We start from the raw sequence: 19272 nt of genomic DNA on the forward strand, positions 1-19272 counted from the left end.
AACCAATAGTATCTGGGAAGAAAAAAATCTCATCCTGTCCCTGCAATTAAGCTTCCCTTGTCTTTTAATGTAGAATTAACCAAGTGAAGTGTAATTAGTAATTTAGAAGCTGGGGAAATATGGAGGCAGTGGGAAAATCAAGCAAGGAGGTAATCCATCCAAGACTTGTAAATTGTAAGAATCTTATGTCTTAAGCATCCATTCCTCAGGAAGATGGACGTTTCCTAGTTGAGAAATGGTCATCTACTTCATTTGTGCTTGTCCATCAGTCATTTGTGTAGACCATAAACTTTGGGAAGGTTTATTTCTATAATTTGATTTTTATCTGTCTCCTAAAGCAGGTAAAGTTTAGAATTTTTTTTACTAGCTCCTGATACAATACACAGTTATTTTCAGAGGATCACAGGACCATATCGTGATTTCAGTTAGAAGAGGTATGTGGCAGTCACCTAGTCCCACCTGCTGCTCAGAGCAAGGCTAGCTGCAAGCTCCTTTGCTAGTGCATGCTGGGAGGGAAGGGGTGGAGGAAGTGGTCTGAACAGAAGGCAGGGAGTGAGTATCCTCTGAGCTCGACCTTTTGACATCCACAGAAAAGTCACTGCATTGTATTTCCCTATCTAGAACATTTCAGATACTCATAAAAAGTGTCACAGGATTACCTGTTATTAATAGAAATGCAAATCCAGAACCAGCCTGTAATGCACCCTGCATCTCAGAAATAAAAGAATGGTAATTCTACAGTTTCAAGCTCTGTTTGGTCAGGGCTTATCTCTTTTGTCATTGATTCCTTGGTCAGTGGCAATAGATGTGCCAGATAGTATTTTTTTTTTTTGATACCTGGCTTTGGCCCTACCTTTCTAGGGAAGGTTACTCTACAGTTCATGACTTTGCTTAGACAAAAAGCTTTAAACCAAGGGGTTAACTACTTATAGACACAGGCGTATGGCATCTTTTAAACCAGCTTGAAAAGGAATCCCATGTAACCGTTTGATAGTTCTGTACTATTAAGAAATAATAATGTGCAATCTCTCACTATAGTAATGCATCTACTGTTGTCTAATAATACTTCACTTACTGGAATTCTTCCTGGGATGTTGGGAAGAAGAGTGTATTTGGATATGAGAAGCGCTAATGTTAAATCAAAGTTCCTGATTATAAACTGCTACAGGATACATAGTGTTCCCTAAAATGAAGAAATCAGTTCTGGAACAGAGCTTGGTTTACAATTACTATATTAATTTACAGCATTAAAAGCTGTTAAGTCATCTATTTGCAACCTTTCTTTCTTTTTTTTTTTTCTTTTCTTTTGTTTTCCCGGAAACAGTCACTTACTGTCTCATCTTTACTGCATGTATCTTTCTCTTTCTTCTGCATGTTTTTTTCTAGGACAGGCATTCCTGCATTTCTGTTGGTATCTTTTGTTGAGGACAGAAATTGAAGCCACTTGGGGGCACTTATGGAGCCTCACGCCTCAGTTCTGGAGATAGAAAAGATTTAAAGTCTAATCAGTACCAATTATTTATAACCAAAACATACATGGACAGTATTCCCTGTGCAAGCACACACAGAAGCTTCAGAATGCAAACTGAAGAGAAAGAGAAGAACAACATTCAAAAGCAGCTGAACTAAGCCCTGTGGAGATTGCTCTGACATTCTGTTTGTCTTATTTTGCTATAAATTTGTCTGATGCACATATATCATCCCTTCTCAGGATGGTTTATTTTGTGCCATGATTTGCCCATTTTGTGTTACTGTTGCATATTAGCTGAATGTACTTAGGTCAACAGAGGTTATAGTAAAGTTGCAGTTTTCTATTTAAGAATCTTACATGTCCTCCTTTTACCATCTTATATGAAAGCACCACAGTCTTAAAATGTATTTGTCACTGCATGGTTCTGTGGACACAGTGAGGTGCTGTCCTCTGCATGAAAGGTGTGGAGGCAGTGGAAAGGGGCTTGATGGAGATGTGCCTTTGCCTCTGCAGGCTAGAAGCTCAAAGGGTGGCAGTGCTTTGGGGCATAGCTCTGGGCTCAGAGGCCCTGTGAGCCTGCCTAGGCTGGCAGCTGGCAATGGGAGGACTGCATTTGAGCACTTCGCACACCAGTCTTTCCAAACAGCATATACCTATCCAGGGAGGTGACTTAACCTGCCCAAAGTCAGTGTGACGGAGCAAATACTTCCACTTGTGTTTCTCAAATATTGTGCTTACCCTAGTTTTCACTTGTAAAGATGCCTTTAATTCCTTTTCTGTGTAAGAACAAACTAGATGGCACGTAGTATTATATTCTTCTGATATAAGACAGCCCACATCGAGCAGTTGTCTTTCAATTATGGCAGTACAGCTAAAGCAGAGTCAGTTCTGTGTGTTCATAGATCTTGATGGATCACAGGGTTGGGGGGTTTTTTTGTTGTTTTCTTAAGTTACTTTGTGTGTATGTAAAGTATAAAAGACAACATATGTTGACCACGTAGAAAATAACATATTTTTTCCTATGAAAAGTATACATTCAGGGCACAAATTATTTCTACAACAGCTTTTATGAAAAATTTGGATAAAAACCTACAGTATATGAAAGTGAGATGAAGAGTTTTGTTTAGCAGTGGGCAGGGCTGGCAGTGCCTCATGCCACTCCTCAGGAATTGGTGTGGCTATTCCAGCCTTGCAGCTTCAGCATTAATCTGCCAATGTCTATGTGGTCACTGACACCTTGTGTTGATCCTGTCCTGTGCCGGCTGCCACTGTGGCCGTGTGCTGTGAAGTGGGTTGTATAAGGTTGAGATGCGTCCCTGGGGCTCTGCAATGAGGCACACAGCAAACTCATCTTGATCTGTCATCTGCTCACAATTTCAATCCAGGTGAGAGACTATTTCCCTTATGGAACAGACACATTAACCCGCTGCGCTGCTCTGCTCCCTCTCATGTGCTACGTTGGTCTCATGCACTCCTCTCATAGCAACACACACCCAAAACACTTCCAATAGTGGACAGGACCTGTAACTCTTGGAAGACTGTCTTGCCCAGTTGTTTGGGCTGGCCTCAGCTCCCCACCTGCGTTCAGATCCAAGGCAGCCATTTTGTCTTCAGAGCCCCTAAAACTGTATTCTCCTAAAAGAAAAATCCTGCTGGCATTCTTGCTGGCACTTTTGTCCTTTCTTTCCTTATGTTTTTTGTCAAACTGCAATATGGAGTCACACCAACTACAACTCCATACTGACTCTCTGTGTCTGTGGGAAATGCTGCTACTAACAGACTCACATGTCTGTAAAATCAGTGAGATAAAGTTTGGGGGTGGTGGCCTGACCTGTACTTTTGTCTGTCATGGGGATGAACTGCAGCTTTGTCTCTGGTCAGGCGCTGCCAGCTTAGACTATTTTTACTTAATATTTGCTGAATAAAGGACAAAAACCTGACAGAAGAGAAAATCCTGCAGAAATTCAAGATAACTTCAAAGTTTCTCACTGGAATGGATGTGAGGTGCATTGTCAAAGTTACTAGGCAAGAAAAAAATAATAATCCTATCTGTTTTTATACAGCTGGCTTAGCTGGAGGGCTGGGGTGAGCAGCTTAGCAGCGTGGCTGCAAGTCACGGCAGGCTGGGAAGCAAAGTGGTCTTCCTACGGCTCAAAACAGCAGCTCAAATCCACAACAAAAGGCACTGATCTCTCTGTTAGCAGATAGCAGAGAAGGACTGAAATAAGCCCATGTGCTTATACTTCAGTTCTGCATCAGCTGTGGACTTGTGGAGACAGCTTGCCGTCTGTGTGGTTGTTGGGGCATTGCACTCAGCCCCCACCGATTCATCTTCACTCTCGCTGTTATCAAGACAAAGTTCTCAGGAATTTATGCTTAGAGTTAAGAGCAATGTAAGCGTTATCAGGGGTACATGTGTGAAGTGCCGCTGCTGCGGCCGTTGACATTACGAGATGAGCGGCCCTGCCGCCATCCGTCAGCTCCCCGCCCCGGGCCGCAGCAGCGGCAGGACCCGTCGGGGAGCGCTCACGCTCCGCCGGAGGCTGCCGGCGCGCCCCGACACCTTTCCGCGCCTTCCCTCCCCGGACCGCCCGTCGCGGCGGGACTCGCGGGGGGCGTCAGCAGCGAAGCCCCGTGGGAGCCGCCGGCGACGGGGAGTTTGGCGAGGGGAGCCCTCTCGGCTCCGCACCGCGGTACCCAGCTCCCCCGCTCCCGGGCCCGTGGCTTACCCGCCCCGGCACTTGCAGCCGCGCCGTCGGAGGCGCGGGGCTCGCAGCCCGCCCGCCTGTACCTGCTCGTCGAGGCGCTCCGGAGAGGCTCCGGGGAGGGGTCCGCGCGTCGCGTCGGCTCTGTCCAAGGTACCGCCGCCTCCTCTGCGGCCAGGTCCCCTTTGGGCGGGGGCGTGCGGAGGGCGGCTCGTCTCCGTCGCCGCCTGGCTCCTCCCCGCCCGGTACCGCCCGGCCCTACCCGGCCCTACCCGCCCCTCCGGCTGCGTGCAACAGGCGCTGCCACCCTCCCTCCTCCCGGGTCGCGCCGCTCTTGTTCTGCCCCTTATGCCGGATGTTCTTGGCGGTGGCACTGGCGCCAGCTCGCCCCGTGCTGGTTGTGTCCCGGCGCGCGGAGGGAGGAGCCGGGCAGAGTAGGGCTCAGCCGGGCAGCGCGGGGCTCTCCCGCGCCCTTACTGTCGGCGGGGTCAGCCGAGAGGCTCCCCGGCGGCGGCGGAAAGGGGAGCCCATGAAGGTTACAGCTCTCCGTGGCCCAGTGTCGAGTAGTGTCGCCGTGGGGTGTCTGCGGCTCCTGAAAGCCCCGTGGCCGAGCAAAGCGGAGGGCGCTACCAGCGGGCACCGCTGCGTGAGGGGCAGCAGCCCGCGAAGGGGGGGCAGAGATTTCAGGAGCGGCCGGGGATCTGCGACAGGCGCCCGGGGCTGGCAGCGACCCCGGGGCGGCGGCAGCAGCGGACCGTGCCGGGGCAGAAGCGGGGTCCGCCCCGGGGCGAGCGAGCCGGAGGAGGCGCCGTTGTTGCCGCTCACCGCAAAGAAGGCGGCTGCGGTTTAGGGAAGCGGGGCTCAGCTCCTGCCGCGGTGGCCATTGCTTCTTTGGCAATCCCGCCGTGCTGAAGCACCGTCCTGCTGTTTCCATGAGTTTTGCGCCGCGCGAGGTGCGGCTCGGCCGCCCCGACAGGAGCTGCGGCGGGGCCACGCGTCCCGCGCCGCACACCGCAGCCGGCGAGCGGGCTCTGCACGTCTCCCTCGCGGTGCCTGGCTCTCCAGGGACGGGTGCAAGCTCCTTAACACTTGCCGTGGCCGTTTACACATATTTTTTTCACTTCTTGATATTATAAGTAATTTATTTTGTTTCCTAACGAGATAAGAATTTAAAGAAACGATTTTCTTGTATATTAAGATAAATTTACCGGGCAAATTATGCACTCTGGTTCCATTGTGGTCGGATCGAGGGTTTCCACTTTTTGCAACGGTTTGAACGAGGCTCTTCTCTTCTCTTTTGTTTAATTCCTGTCGGCTGCACTGAGGCGGGCACGTTGCGATTGGGACAGCATTCAGCACCACGGAAGGCGTTTCCCAGTGTTGTGTCTGAGGGAATTTTCTCTTAATTACGGGCAATTTTTTAAATATAAAAAAACCTGAAATTCATAATTGTGAGAATTTAAATTAAATTTGCATGACAATACGCGGAGCTGCTTTTAGGTGATCGATAGCGTGTTCGAGGTGCAATGTTGTTTGCTTGGACCCATTAACATATGTTTTGAAGAATAAATGAGGACACCATGTACCTGTGTTTTCTTCTGGGCAATTTTGGTAACGGATGAGGTTTGTGTTATGGGGAGTTGTCACCGTAGGAGTTACACTGAGCCCAGCCAGCTCCCTCCCTCAAACAGCCCTCAACAATGAAACAAAGACAATCAATCCCCTTCAATTCCCTTTATTCAGATCATATTATTCTTGTAGTTTGGACTTCAACATAATATAGCATATTGCACTTACCGGAGAGCAGCACAACAGAGAAAAAAAGGTACAATACTTCAGTTTATTTCCAAAGAAGAATAAGATGTTGTGATAGTTGTTTCTCTTAAATATATGAAACCAACTGAAAATCTAGAGTTTATGTACACAAGATTTACTAAGTCCCTGAATACACCATTCAAAATTTTACACAGACTTTTTTGCTTTTCTTATATTTTTACAGAGATATACAATATGTCACACACAGTTTCAGCTTGAGAAAACTTTGCACAATTATACCCCAGATATGAGGCTGTTGGTTTTTGTTTTGGTGGGTTTAAGTTTTCCCCCACAGATTATTCATACCAATGATTATTCAGATAATTTTCTTCACGCTTGACCCCCCATTCCCTACCCTCTTCACCTTGTCAAAATGCTGAAGGAAATACTGATTAAAAATAGGTCTAGAAGAAGAAAGCCATTACATCATGACAAAGGTTAAACTGTATATATTGCACATTGGTACAGAAACATAATGCAGTAACTGTTTCATCCCTCCCTTTCCCTGTCTCCCACGCGTCCCTCCTTGCTCCTGGGCTGGGCTACATGGGGGAACCTAACTGTACTCGTAGTCTGATGAGTCCTCCTCAGACACCCCTGTCAGGTCTCTGCGGTAAGAGTCCATGCCATTCTCCTCCATCTCGCCCGCTGGCCGGACTCTTTTGCCTGTGCCTTTGCGCTCCTCCATTTTGATGGTGTCATAGAGTCCTTTGGGTCCTTCTTCAAGGAGAATGTTCCTCTCTGAGTGAGAGGGTTTCATTTGGCAGACGTTTTTGAGTAAGAGGAGAACAGGGGCATAAAGCACGTTGGCGAGCCCCATGCCCAGGTTGAGCTGTGCAAAGCCCATGGTGTGCACAATTTGGCCAGCCACGATGGGCCCCAGGGCATACGCCACAGAGTAGGAGATGTCTGCAATGGCATAGACACTGCCGTAGACAGAGACGTGGCGCACATCCACCAGGAAGGCCAGGGTGGGCAGCAGGGCCGTGTCCACCAGGGCGATGCCGAAGCAGATGCCGCAGAGGGGAATGATTACCTGCCCGAAATTCCTGCAGGCTGGCACCAGACAGGAGCTTGCACCAATGATGGCCATGCCCAGGGCCCCGTAAAACCACTGGAGGTGGGGGTACGCAGCTGCCAGTCGGACGGTGACGTAGACACCCAGCACGTGGGGGAAAAAGGCTGGCAGCCAAGTGAGGCCCACCTCCCACTCACTGGCCCCCATGGAGTCCTTCATCCAGTTGGCGATGGTGGGCTCCAGGAAGGCCAGGGGGATGTTGCAGGTGGCCAGGGCCCCCGCCACTACGGCGATGTAGGGGTCCACCATGAGGCGGTGGATGGGGGTGCCGACGGGCATGTTGGCCCGCGCCCCGGCGGCGCAGGGTGGCGCCAGGGCCAGCAGCAGCAGCCCGTCAAGGAGGCAGACGCAGGCCAGCACCAGGAAGGGCACCCGCTTTCCCACGAACTCGTAGAGGACTCCACCGAAGGGGGGGGCGGCCAGGCTGCCGAAAGAGATGCAGGCCAGCGCCGTGCCTAAGGCGCGGCTCCGCGCCGGCTCCTCGGCGTAGCGGTCGGCGATGAGGGCGATGCCGGCCGTGTCGGCGAAGGCTGAACCCAGCCCCTGCAGGCTGCGCGCCGCGAACAGCGTCGCGTAGTTCTCCGCGAAGGCGAAGGTGGCGGTGGAGAGGAACATGACGACCAGCCCGGCCAGCAGCGGCGCCTCGTAGCCCACGCGGTCGATGAGGGTGCCGCTGAGCGGGTTCACCAGCAGCTGCAGTATGGCCTTGGAGGCAAAGAGCACCCCGATCTGCACGTCCTCGTTGCCCGACGCGGCCGGCGGGTACCGCGCCTGCAGGAGGCTCCAGTTGCCAGTGCCGCTCTCGTTGCCCCCCGCGGGCGCGGACGGGCGGGCGGCGCCCCCCCTGTCGCGCATGGCCGCGATGTAGTCGGGGATGATGGGCACGATGACCATGTACAGCATGTTGTCCAGAAGCAGCGCCACGCACACCACCACCAGCAGAAGTCGCCGCTGCCGCCGCGCTTCCCCCATGGCGGTGCCCAGTCGCCGCCGCCGCTCGCCCACCGCCTCCGAGAGCCGTGCCACGGCGGCCCGCGCCCGGCCCGAGTCCCCCGCCTCCGACATCGCCCTTATTGCTGCCGCCGCCCCGCCGCTGCCCGCATGGGGCACGGCGGGGGCGGCCCCGCCGCCTCCGCCGCCCGAGTCGCCAACCGCCGCTCACCTCCCGGTGGCCGCCGCCAGCCCGCGCCGCCGCTGCGAGGCGGCTCCGAGGGGCCGGCCCTCCATCACCACACTAATAAGCGCCGCGCACGGAAACCCCACCCGCCCCCGCCACCGCGCCGGCCCCGCGCCCCCCCCGCCGCCGCCCGCCCGGCGCGGCCCCGCCCCGCTGTATCGCGCTAGTGGCGTGGCGACAGCTCTGTCCGGCCGCGGTAAGGGGGCTGCGGGGCGGGGGTATCGCCGGTCCCTGCCTGCCTCGGGGGAGTGATTGGGGGGGCGGAGCGGGGGAGGTGGTATGGAGGCGGTCCCACCCCCGAGGCGGGAGCCCGCCGGCAGCTTTCACCGCCCCGACGGCGCGGCTGCCCACGCCCCCCCGGGCGATGCTGGAAGCAACCCCGGTTCCCACGACTGGAGCCCTCGCTGGACCTGAACAGCGCAGGGGCAGCCGGCAGGGTTCCGACGGGCGCCCGCCGGTGCTGCGTGCAGCGGTCGCGTGTCCTCCCGCTGCCGTTGCCTTGCGGGGCGGTCCAGAGCACGGTTCGCCCGCGGGCTTGGCGATTATCGGCTCGCTCTCTGTGCGGTGAGAGCCGCAAAGGCCCCTTAGCCCGCCATCCGGGGCCGCAAGAAACCGCTCCCCGCTCCCCGGCCGCCCTGTGCCTCCGTGCTCCATCCCGGAACCACCGGCTGCCTCCGTCTGACCCCGAGAACTGCTCCCCGGGACAGGCCGCCAAAACCCGGCGCAGCTCCCCCGCTCAGGATACACTCCCGACGGCGCGGCCGGGCCAGGGCAGGACGCAGGGGCGGCCGGGGGACCTCCGGCTAACTGGGAGCGGGGCTAGACAGGGCCGGGCTGAGCCTTGGCCCTCCTCGCGGCGGGGGGTGTGCCCCTCCGGGGACAGCTCTCCCAACTTGGAAGCCCCTGAAGCTATATTGGAAAGCAGAGAGCAACACAGTCCCTATCTTCCTGTGTGGGTGCATGTGCGTGTGTAGCACTGTGACAAACACCAGAGAAATAACCTTCGAGTGTGGTTGTATTACGGACTTCCCGCATTTTGCCTGGCCGGTGCTGGGAGCCCGTGCAAGAAAAGCAAGGGGCCTCGCTCGGTGCAGAGGCTTTGGTATTAGGAAGATACTCCTGGCATAAAGCAGAGGGCAAATATAAATTCTTCTGTAGCAGAAGTGACACGTGGGCTGATTCAGGGAGGGTTTCTGCAGAAGGCTGTATGAAATAACTGAATCTCTCAGCCAAGCAGTTCCTGAGTAGCTGTGGAGTTTGGGCGCCTTCATTTGCTTGCGTAGCTGGGCTTCCATGCCTGAAAGGGAGATTATTTATCTGTCAGTTGCTGTGTCTTGCTCCCTTGCAAGAAAACTGTCTGAATGGCCAGGAAGACTTTAAGATAGATCCCTGCGTGGAGTGGCATACTGATCTGACTGTGCTCAAACAGGAGTGGAGTCTTAAAGCACACTCGAAATAACAATACTCCCAAGTGTTGATATTGCAATTGTTAGCATTATTTGTTACTCGTTTACTACCCTGCTGTGAAACTGATGAAATGCTCCACTGACAACAGGGACAAAGCTCTTGACCTAAGACTCTAAATAAGGTAGTATCCTAAACGCTTCAAAGGATCATTTCAGAGTGTAGAAGGAGAGCTGCTGAGGCAATAGAAGAGTGTTATTAGAAGGGTACTGAGCTGAACGCCATGGCTGCTGTACTTGGCTGCATGGTTCAGACTACTTGTTACATGCAAGATTGATTTAGCTGGGGAAAAGCCACACAACACTGCAAAGCCCATCCTCCTCCGATTCCTTAAACAGACTCTGGGGGTAGCAGTCTGAGAATGTGTTTCTGCAAGGGACTGGGCACAGGAGGAGCAGCTCCCAGGATAAGGAAACTGCTTAAGGATGCACCTCCTGTTTGGGATGGATATCACGTTTGTAGTGAACGGTAATGGGTTGGGGGTAGATATGACTTTGGATCATTGCTGTGCTGCAGTCAGGAGTATTGGAATCTTGGCTCTTGCCTGATGAGGCACTTTATTTGATTAAAGTTTCCCTTTTAATCAGAGATATGGCCATTTCCCGTCTCTAAAATGGAATCTGGCTCGGGGGGTCATGTCTGGATAATAAAGGGACTGGTTCTCTTGTCTCAGGGGAGCTGATATCGAATTTATTACCATCAAGGGAAAGCAGAATTATACTTGTAAAATGTTGCATAATAAATTTAGCCTTCTTAGTAAATCAAATCAGCGGATACCCTTATCTGCAAGAGATGCGTCATCGCTACGTGAGCTTTTCTGACTAGACAGAACTAATGGGGAGAAAATGTACCTTCAAATGTGGTCAAAGTTGATGGATCCACAGTAAATTAAACTTTAAAAAAAGTTCTCTGTGGTGTTTAGCTTAGGAACTCATAATTATATTTGGGAAGGGACTTCAGGGTGAGATGAGATGACTTTTAAAATTTTGTACTTTTATCCCAAAGCTCAGAAGATGCGACACTTACTTGGTTTGAGAGGAGGAATGTGGAGGAGGTGATGTACTTCATTTGTCCTCCAGTGGTTTTGGAAAGCCACTGTTAATGTCAAGGAGATGGAGAAGAGTTTAGGTCTGTATAAAGAACAGAGCTGACTGCACCAGGATGTCTTACCACCTTCTTTGTTCTAGAGGCTGTAGATGAAGGAAAATGCAGCTCATGATGTCTTTTGCAAGAGGAATTTGTTCTTAGTCCAAAAACAGTGCAAGGCACAGGAGGGGAAATTATGTTTAGGATCTTGAAGATTTTGGAAACAACAGAAAATATGTAACACACATATATATATAGGAATGATATCACTTCAAGCTGAACACGAGGGAAAAATTTTGTATGACCAGTTGGTTACACTTCTAATGCTTGTGTTTAAAAAGAAAGACCTATCTGCCTTGGAAATTTTGGAAGAACGAGGAAGATTTCTCTGCAAACATCAAAATAAATATCCTAGTAGTTAATCAGAAAAAATGACTTGTGTGCAATCTGCTCTTGCTTGTCCTGCTACCTACTGAATTGATAGTTCTTGCTCTTTGGAATGACAGTTGTTTCTGATGCCGTATCAGGGTGATTTTACAGAGAGAAAGAGAGAGAAAGCAACAACTGCTGCAATGCACTCTGCTGTCAGGAATGGACCTAAGTTAATTGTACATCCTTAGGAGTCTTTCTTCCACAGGAGACAAAGTTTTTGCTATGAGGACTCCAAACACAATGAGTCAGAGAGTTGAGTTTCTCATGTCTGCAAAATAGTAATTTTCTTAATAGCCCACATACTTAATGTCTGTAATAGACACCTTATCCTCTTAAGGATATGGCAGTACCTTTTTGCACTTAGTGCTAAACTAATTATGTGTTTCTTTTCTAATTTTAATTTATGGTTAAAAGACTTGCAGATCTGATCCCTGCCAGATAGTCGAGGCTCACCTAGTGTGACAAATGTGTTATAATCTTTAGAAGTGTGATGGAGTAAACGGGAGGGCATAGAAGGTGAAGTCCATTTTCAACAACTTAATTTCACAAAGCATTTTTGTGCACAAAATAGCAGGGCTGTCAAACAGAAGCCTACAAATGATTGCCATGAGGGGAATTATTGAGAAACTGTTGGTTATTTCACCTTAGCCATTAGTGTATTCCTGTAGGTTAGTGGTAGTTGAGCTTCCTGCCCTCCCTGTTGGGCACTCAGATCTTGGTTCCCAAGGCAGACAGGCACACGGGTGCAGCCAGAGGCACATAAAGGCACACACTGGAGCTTTAGAGCAAACAGAGGAAAGAGGGAGTCCAGGCAGGGGCTGGCAAATCCCATGGCTGGTGAGCACCAGGAGCAGGTGAGGAGGCCGGGAGGGGGAGAGGAGGCCAGGCAGGGCCCCGTGCCCCTGGTTCTGCTTTGGTTTCCCACTGGCTCCATATGGTTGGCAGTACTGGCTGGACAAGCCTTACCCACTTTGCTCCCACCATGTGGATTTTGCTGTTGGCAGGAATAGCCACTAGGCACAGCTTTCTGGTGAGATGGTGTCTGTTGTTAATTCTCTGTAAGTGTCATCTCTTGTCTGATGATACTGGTGCCTGTCCATTTCTGTAAAAGCTGTGTTCAATAAGCACAACTGTTCTTGTCAATAACTTTTTATTTTATTTTTTTTTGAGAAGTGGTAAATGGTCTGGGTTTTGGTTTTGTTGGGTTTTTTTAACGTTCTACCTGTACTTCATGCTGCTTCACTCTTTGGCAGTAATGCTTAGAGATGGACAGAAAAATAGGTGAGGAAGAGGAGAAAGTAATTTCAAGGTCTGTGTCTAAGCTGATGTTAACTCTAGCAATAGTCAGTGTCTTGCTAGTTGTAATAGTTGTGCAGTTCCAGTTAAATAAGAGCTATTAAATTATAGCATGTCTTCCAACTCTGAAAATACAGGATATTCTCCGCAATAAAGTAAAATCTCTACTTTTAAATGACTGAGTGAATGGAGTTTCCTCTACCACCCTTGGAGTACAATTAGCTGTCCAATAAAATTCATAGCTTGAGTAGTTGCCTGATGTTCAGTTTGAAATTTCTTTTCCTGTTTTGTTGCCACTATGCCTGTGTCTACTTTGTGTATCACCTTAAACCAGCCTTGTCTCTTCCTTACATCCTTCAAACATTTGCTCTGTCAGTTGCAGACTAGACAAGGAATACAAATGTTGTCCATCTTTGAGATTCAAGAAACAGTTATAAGATCTGGGAAGATCCTGCTCTTCCCAACAGCTGCTTCTCTTCCTAGTACTTTAGCATCATTTTGTCCCATCATGTCTTTCTTTGCTCTTTTGAGGAAGCCTGTCAAAATGTCCCCCAACCAACTATAAATATATTGCTTTTTTTCCCCAAAGTTATGCTGTTTTTCAGCTTTTCAGTTGTAAAAATACAGAACCTATCCTTATTCCAAAACCCCACAGGGTTATGCATGCACTCATTTCTCATTCAGTTTTTCAGGGAGCAGGAAGTGAAGAAATATTTGGATGCTACTGATTCTCAACATGCTTTTCCATTAGCCAATTGTGTCTGCTCTCCTTTTGGGCATTCCTGTGGCCCAAATCAAGTTTCTCATTAGCTCCTTGTTGCTTAACAGGCTCTCAGAACTAGGACAGCGGGAAACACATCTGCCTCACACACACAAATAGTTTCTATAGCTTTAAAAGTGGTATCATATTGACAGTCTGATTTGCAGACAGTTTAGGTGTGGGCTTCCATCATGCTAGGTATTTTCCTTGTGCTGGCTACAGAAGAAAAATGTCTCAAATAGTCTGACAGATATTTTGGTTTGGTAACCTGCAAAGTGATTAACATCATCCCAAGCAGAATGAGTTGAATATGAATGTTTTACTTCAATGGAGAGGCAGATCTTTGGTAAATAACTAAGAATGCATTTATAGGAAATATTGCACGTGACATAATCCAGTGACAGGATACAAGTCAGCTTGTACCTTCATACAATTAAAGTGAAATTTCACTGTCAAGGAAACCTCTGGCATCTGGCAATTTTGTAATGCCTTTCTACAAAGTTATTGCAATAGGCATTAGGGACAAACAACATAATGTTTTAGTGGATCCTACTTTTCCATATGACATACAAAAGCCAGATAAGATAAAACTGGGTAACTACTCAGTCCTTTAGATATTTATTCCTATGCATATTTCATAGGCATGTTAGGTGTGTCTGTGGCAGAATTTATTTATGGTCTTGCCCATCTCTTCTTATTGTATTTTTGTGTTCATAAGAAGTTACATTTCTGTAGCTTTCACCCTTTGCCTCAACATTTTGAATGGCTGTGGCACTTCAAAGTGCTGAAAACACTTCAGAACAAGAGGAGAAAATGCTTCTTTTTGCACCATAGATAAAATCAGTGGAGACTGAAACCACCTTGTAGGTACTTGCAGGTGTGTAGGATTAGGATCCACGTATATTTAAGAAGGGATATTAGGCAATTGTTAGAATTGGGTTCTTAGGTTATAGGATGAGGGTAGTCTTGGGATGAGTCAGTGCCGATTTGAAGTCACTGCTTGAGGGACGGTCTGGGATAAGTTGTGAGTAGAAGCAGAAGAGTGAAGGTTGTGCTTTTATGGTGCCTTTAGTCACCTGGATGAGGTCTTTGTTGCCAGTGCTGCTGCAGAGCAGCATATGGTCCTTGTGGCCCTTGTCAGCTGGGGCTCTTGGCAAGGCACAAAGGGCAGTGGCTCCTGCTGGAGCTTTTAGATCTATCAAAGCAGCCTTTGGTATTTTTGAATGGAGCTGAATAATAATCCATGCTTAATAATACATTAGATAAGGGTTTTTTTGGTCTTTGTTCATGAGCCCTCTGAAGGTACTTTACAGTTGTCTCACTTATTTTATTTGAAGGTATTGTGAGTTGCTTTCAGCATGAAGGTTGTTCTGAAAGAGCTTGCTGTAAACGTGAGATACCTGACACTAGAAATCTGGATTGCACTGACTGGTGCTCAGGGGCTCTGTGCCTCCCTGCCAGGTCTGGGAGTACATGGAGTTTAGTGCTCATTTCCCCTCTCCTTCCTGGTGTCTCATCCTTAGCACATCTATGCTGATGCAGGGCTCTGGGAGGTATCTCTTGGGGTTGGTGCTTCCAGAGACTCTTGCTGGGTGAGAGCTGGACTTGGCAGTGGAGCATTGGCAGTGCTGGCTGGTGTAGGGGCATATCCTGCTCCTTGCTCAGGGCAGTTCTGGCCCCAGCTCAGGGGCTGCAGGACTGCCACTAGCAGGGTCCGGGCTGCACAGCACTGATAGAGAAGCATTGCTGCCTGGTCTGGCTGCAGGAATAGTCTAGTGAGAAGAAAACTGTGAAAAGGTGGGTGTGTTGCTGTAATTTAGTCCTGGAAGTGTGTCCCTGCTTTGACTGTGTGAATGTTTCTTTTCCACAAAGTTGCTGCCATTAATTTGGTCACTTTTAGGCCTTGTTGTATTTGTTCTTCTCTTTTCTTGATTACATCCATATCAGCTTTGCCTCTGCTAGGTTTAATGAGCCTGAGATGGGTCAGGAACTTAGTTCAAGACAACTTCTACTATTTTTAATACATTTTTATATAAGCTCCTAATTTCCTTGATTCTGAGAAGACCAGGCTGTAAGTGGAATAAGTTTCTTAAGAAGCATTGAGATTTTTCAGCACACCCAGTAACTTTGTAGAAGTTTTCTGGAAGATTTGCAAGTCCAAAGAGATAAAGTCTGTTTGCTAACTGAGGCAGGAACAGCTGGGTAGCAGGAGGAGCACCTGGGAGAATCAGCTGAGAGTGCTCCTGCTCTGAACTCTCTTGCTGGTGGGAAAATGCATGGGATTTGCTGTCAAAATGTGATGGGACTGGCAGAGTCCCAGTTGTAATCCCAAACAGTGTCTGCTTATGTAGGTTAGAGTCAGAATTAGAAATTAGCTTTTCTTTAGCAGAGTGGATGTGTGGGAGTTTCTGTTTGGTTTTCCCAGCAGGACAAAGGGGGCAAGTTTTCACTGACTTTTAATGGGATGGTGACACCTGCAGATGAACTTCACTCTTATTAGATGTATCTAATTGACTTTGAGCACAGCAAGGGAATGAAAAGTGTCTTGGATCTGCAGGGTGCACTATTTTTTTTTTCTAGAGAGTTCTCAATTTTTTATTGATACCATTGAGAATGCTGGGTGATTTTGTTTTAATCTCCATAGTATCTGAACATTGTCTTCTATGCATTGCATGACCTAAACCATCCATATGGAAAAGAAGGCTGTTCTATGCAGGCTTCTGCACTATGCATATCACGTCAGTAAAAGGATAATGCAGGGAACATGTGGCGCTGAGCTAAAGGATGTTGAAGATACACTGTGAAGGAAAGTGCCTCTCTAAGTGGAGACAAATGAGGTTGTAAATGAAGAGAACCCTTTACCTCCTGACAAGAATTCAGGATTTCAATGGCCTCAAATAAGTTCCTAGCAGCGGAATTTTAAAGAGACTTTCCATTTCCTTGATTGCAGATATATTTAAAAAAAATGGCACTTGAAAATTGAGAGCAGGAGGCACTGACCCAGCCTTACCCACAACGCTGGTGGAAACTGCCTATTCTTAGTGTGGTGTAATTCTGCTCTTGCTGTGAGGTTACCTTTGATTTCAAGGCAAAAGGCTACAGCTCCCATATGGGAGGCTATTGTCCTGCATCTCTTACAGAGCATGCATTAAATGGAGAGCAGGCATCTGATTAACATCCCTAGTGCTGTCATAAATCAATCTGTGTATGCTTAAACAAGTTACATCAGCCTAATGGGAAAAGATGTGGCAAGACAATTAAAAGAATTAACCCAGAGCAGGGGGGTCGATACTGTGGAATAATCTGTTGCTGGAGTGTGATGACCAGGCGCCAAGGTAGTTCTGGCAGCCAGTCCCTGCAGAAACCAAGCCCCAATCTCTCTCATGAGGAGGCTGATGCATGTTAAGAGGATCTGGTGATGGGGCTCTGGGGCTTCCAAGTGCTTGAAGGCTGATGAGGTTTAATTATTTTTATTATTAATTTTTATTGCTCTGAGGTGGAAAGCAGCTGTATGTGAATGAGTTCACTAGTGTGTGTGTGTGTGTGTGTAAATAAGCCAGCTTGTACTTTTCCTGCCAGTGGAATCAGAGCATAAGCAATAGGGTGCAATCAATTTCAGTGATTTAATACTGTCTAGGTAAGCTTTTCTTACCCACTGACTCAAGAAGGTTGTCTTGCAATAATATTCTTATGCCTTAGTGGGTTGCCCAAATCAAGCAGTGTAAATCAAGCAGGCTACCAGTGGAAAACAGAAACTCAGACTTCTTATTAGATTTGGATTGCAGTGGTCATTATGGTAAACTTAATTTGAAAAAAAAAGGGGGGGGGGAGGGGGAGTTTCTAAAAAAGAAGTGGGTTTGTTTTTTCTTGGCTTTTTATTTCTCTCTACTTGTGAAAAGTAAATTGGCAACATGTGTCTGTCAGACTTATACCATTAGAAAATGCATTGCAAGCTCCAATTAAAGTTGACGACAGTTTCACAGGAGTCCTTGAAAAATGAATCGGTGTCTTCCCCAGCCAGTACTCATTACCTGAACCCAGTGCAACCAAGCTCTGTGTGAGTTAACAAAAGCCTCTGGTCCTCCATTTCCCTTGAGTCTGCTTGAGGTTTCCCTGGAAGGTTTCTGCATGGCTACTCATAACTGGGAAAAACAGTCAGCATAATGCACCAGGGGCCAATAGAAATCTCCTCCTTTCCTGCCAGTTCAATGTAAAGAAAGTCAAGCTATGTGCTGAAACTCAGCCAGTCGTGGGACTCCATCACACAGGTATGTTTTTGGGAAAAGGAAAGAGAGCCAAGAGCTGGTGCAAAGAAACGTTTTTAGCATTTTGGTTGTGTACTTGGCCCTCTTTGTTGCTGCAGCTCTGTTCCCCAGAGGAGCCTGTGCTTGCAGGTCACCTCCTCTTCAGCTTATCCTCAAGCAATAACAGTCAAATGCTACTGGAGCCCTATGGGCTGACATCAGGCCCACCTCTTTGTTTCTCCACCCCAGTATGGGGGGGAACTCTGCTGTAAATCTTGACCATGTGGGGGTTGACTTTGTGACTCCATCAGAGTCTAAAGGGGGAGGTTAAAATGTTGTAGATGTTTCCAAGAAACAAAGTTATTGGCTGTCTTACCATTTGTTTGCTGGGGGGGTGGGAATGACATGGATGGGACAGGCAGGCAGTGAGTGAAGCAGCTAAGGCTGCGGTGTTCTTTGTGGCTGTGGCAGTAGTTGTGAAGGAGCTGCCTGCTGATGCTGCCCCAGGGTGGATGAGGTACTCGAGGGTCACTGGCTTGCCACAGAGCTGCCTTGGCCTTTGGAATAGGCATCAGCTGTTACTTCTGTTGGGGGAATGAGGCTGATCCAAAACTTTCTTCAGCAACAGACAGGTCCCATTTTAAGCCCCATAAGGATACTCTCAAGAACAGGTGCTGTGTTTGTACCTGGAAAATGGGTATCCTGACTGTGTTATGAGAAAGCAGTAGGTGTTGAAATGTGTACAAGGGCCTCAACTGCAGTGCAGGCACCACTGTGAAGAGGGGAAGAGTGTGTATACTGACTTACTACAAGGGGGAGTATTTGCACTGTGTTTCACACTAATTTCAAGTGCTCTAGTTTGTCCTTCTGGAATGACCTTTCCCTGATGGCCAATAAAGAAGATGGCTATCCTTTCCCCTCCCTCATATATGCATTAATTTGTTTGTGTGCTATACTTACATAGGTTTCTGGAGGACATCCTGAAGAGAGTCTGGAGCAACAGAAGGCTCTTGCTGGCCTAGGAGACTGGCAGCATTGAAAGACTATTGAGAGATGCAAAACGAATGCTAGCCCTGCTTGCTCTGCCTCCTTTTTGCTGATTTTAAGCATCCTGGCAGTGAGAAAACATGAAAGATAAGCTTTGGGCTGTCTTTCAGTGTCCTGGTTACACATATAATGTATCTCAGCTGGGAAACCCTGCCAGGACAGGACAGGGGGTAAGAGGTAGTGCAAACCTGGCTCTGACCCTCCCCTAGCAGCAAGCCAGATGCATCTTCTAGCACAATGCCTTTAGCAAAGATCTATAATCATCGAACTTTTGACCCTAGTCTATGAAGTAATGCCAAGTATGTTTAGCACACATACAAACGATGTGGAAATCGTTATTGGCTTGCTCATGACCTGCTGAAATATGGTTCCCCTCCGGGGGCTCCGTTTGCATTTCTTGCTGTCTCTCTGGGCACTCAATCTTTCACTAGTTTCATGTGCTACAAACTGAGCATCATTGTGCTTTTGATCAGAGCTGCCTGCCATTGCCTGTTCTCTCCAAGCCTTTCCCTACCATGTTTTCTCAGGCAGCAGTAATAGGGCTCGTACATAAACACCCCTCTCCCTGCCTTATTTATATTGTGTGTCCAGATATGACTCTTGACCACGTGTAACTTGTGTAATGCTGAGAGGTGGCTTTAGTCTGTGTTCTCTTTGTTCCTCCTCCACCAAGTCCCAGACAAAGGAAATGCAGACC

At 48.5% G+C, this 19272-nt stretch overlaps 2 protein-coding genes across 2 annotated transcripts in view; both read right to left on the reverse strand.

Annotated features, from left to right (window-relative positions):
* Positions 1 to 1395, reverse strand: part of CHAT (choline O-acetyltransferase) — a gene marked incomplete at both ends in the record, with an annotated part of 28407 nt that extends 27012 nt beyond the window's left edge. Inside the window, one exon of the mRNA XM_084264837.1 lies at positions 1333 to 1395. Within this exon, the coding sequence (XP_084120963.1) occupies positions 1333 to 1395 (63 nt within the window). The remainder of the gene's footprint in view (positions 1 to 1332) is intronic.
* Positions 1396 to 6547: 5152 nt separating this feature from the next.
* On the reverse strand, positions 6548 to 8134 carry SLC18A3 (solute carrier family 18 member A3; the record flags this gene model as incomplete). The annotated part of the gene is made up of 1 exon (XM_084265465.1): positions 6548 to 8134. The coding sequence occupies one exon, from the start codon at positions 8132 to 8134 to the stop codon at positions 6548 to 6550; it is 1587 nt and encodes a 528-aa protein (XP_084121591.1).
* Between the last annotated feature and the right edge of the window lie 11138 nt (positions 8135 to 19272).

This window comes from Gallinula chloropus, assembly GCF_964237585.1.
Source record: "Gallinula chloropus genome assembly, chromosome: 5".
Lineage (NCBI taxonomy): Eukaryota > Metazoa > Chordata > Aves > Gruiformes > Rallidae > Gallinula > Gallinula chloropus.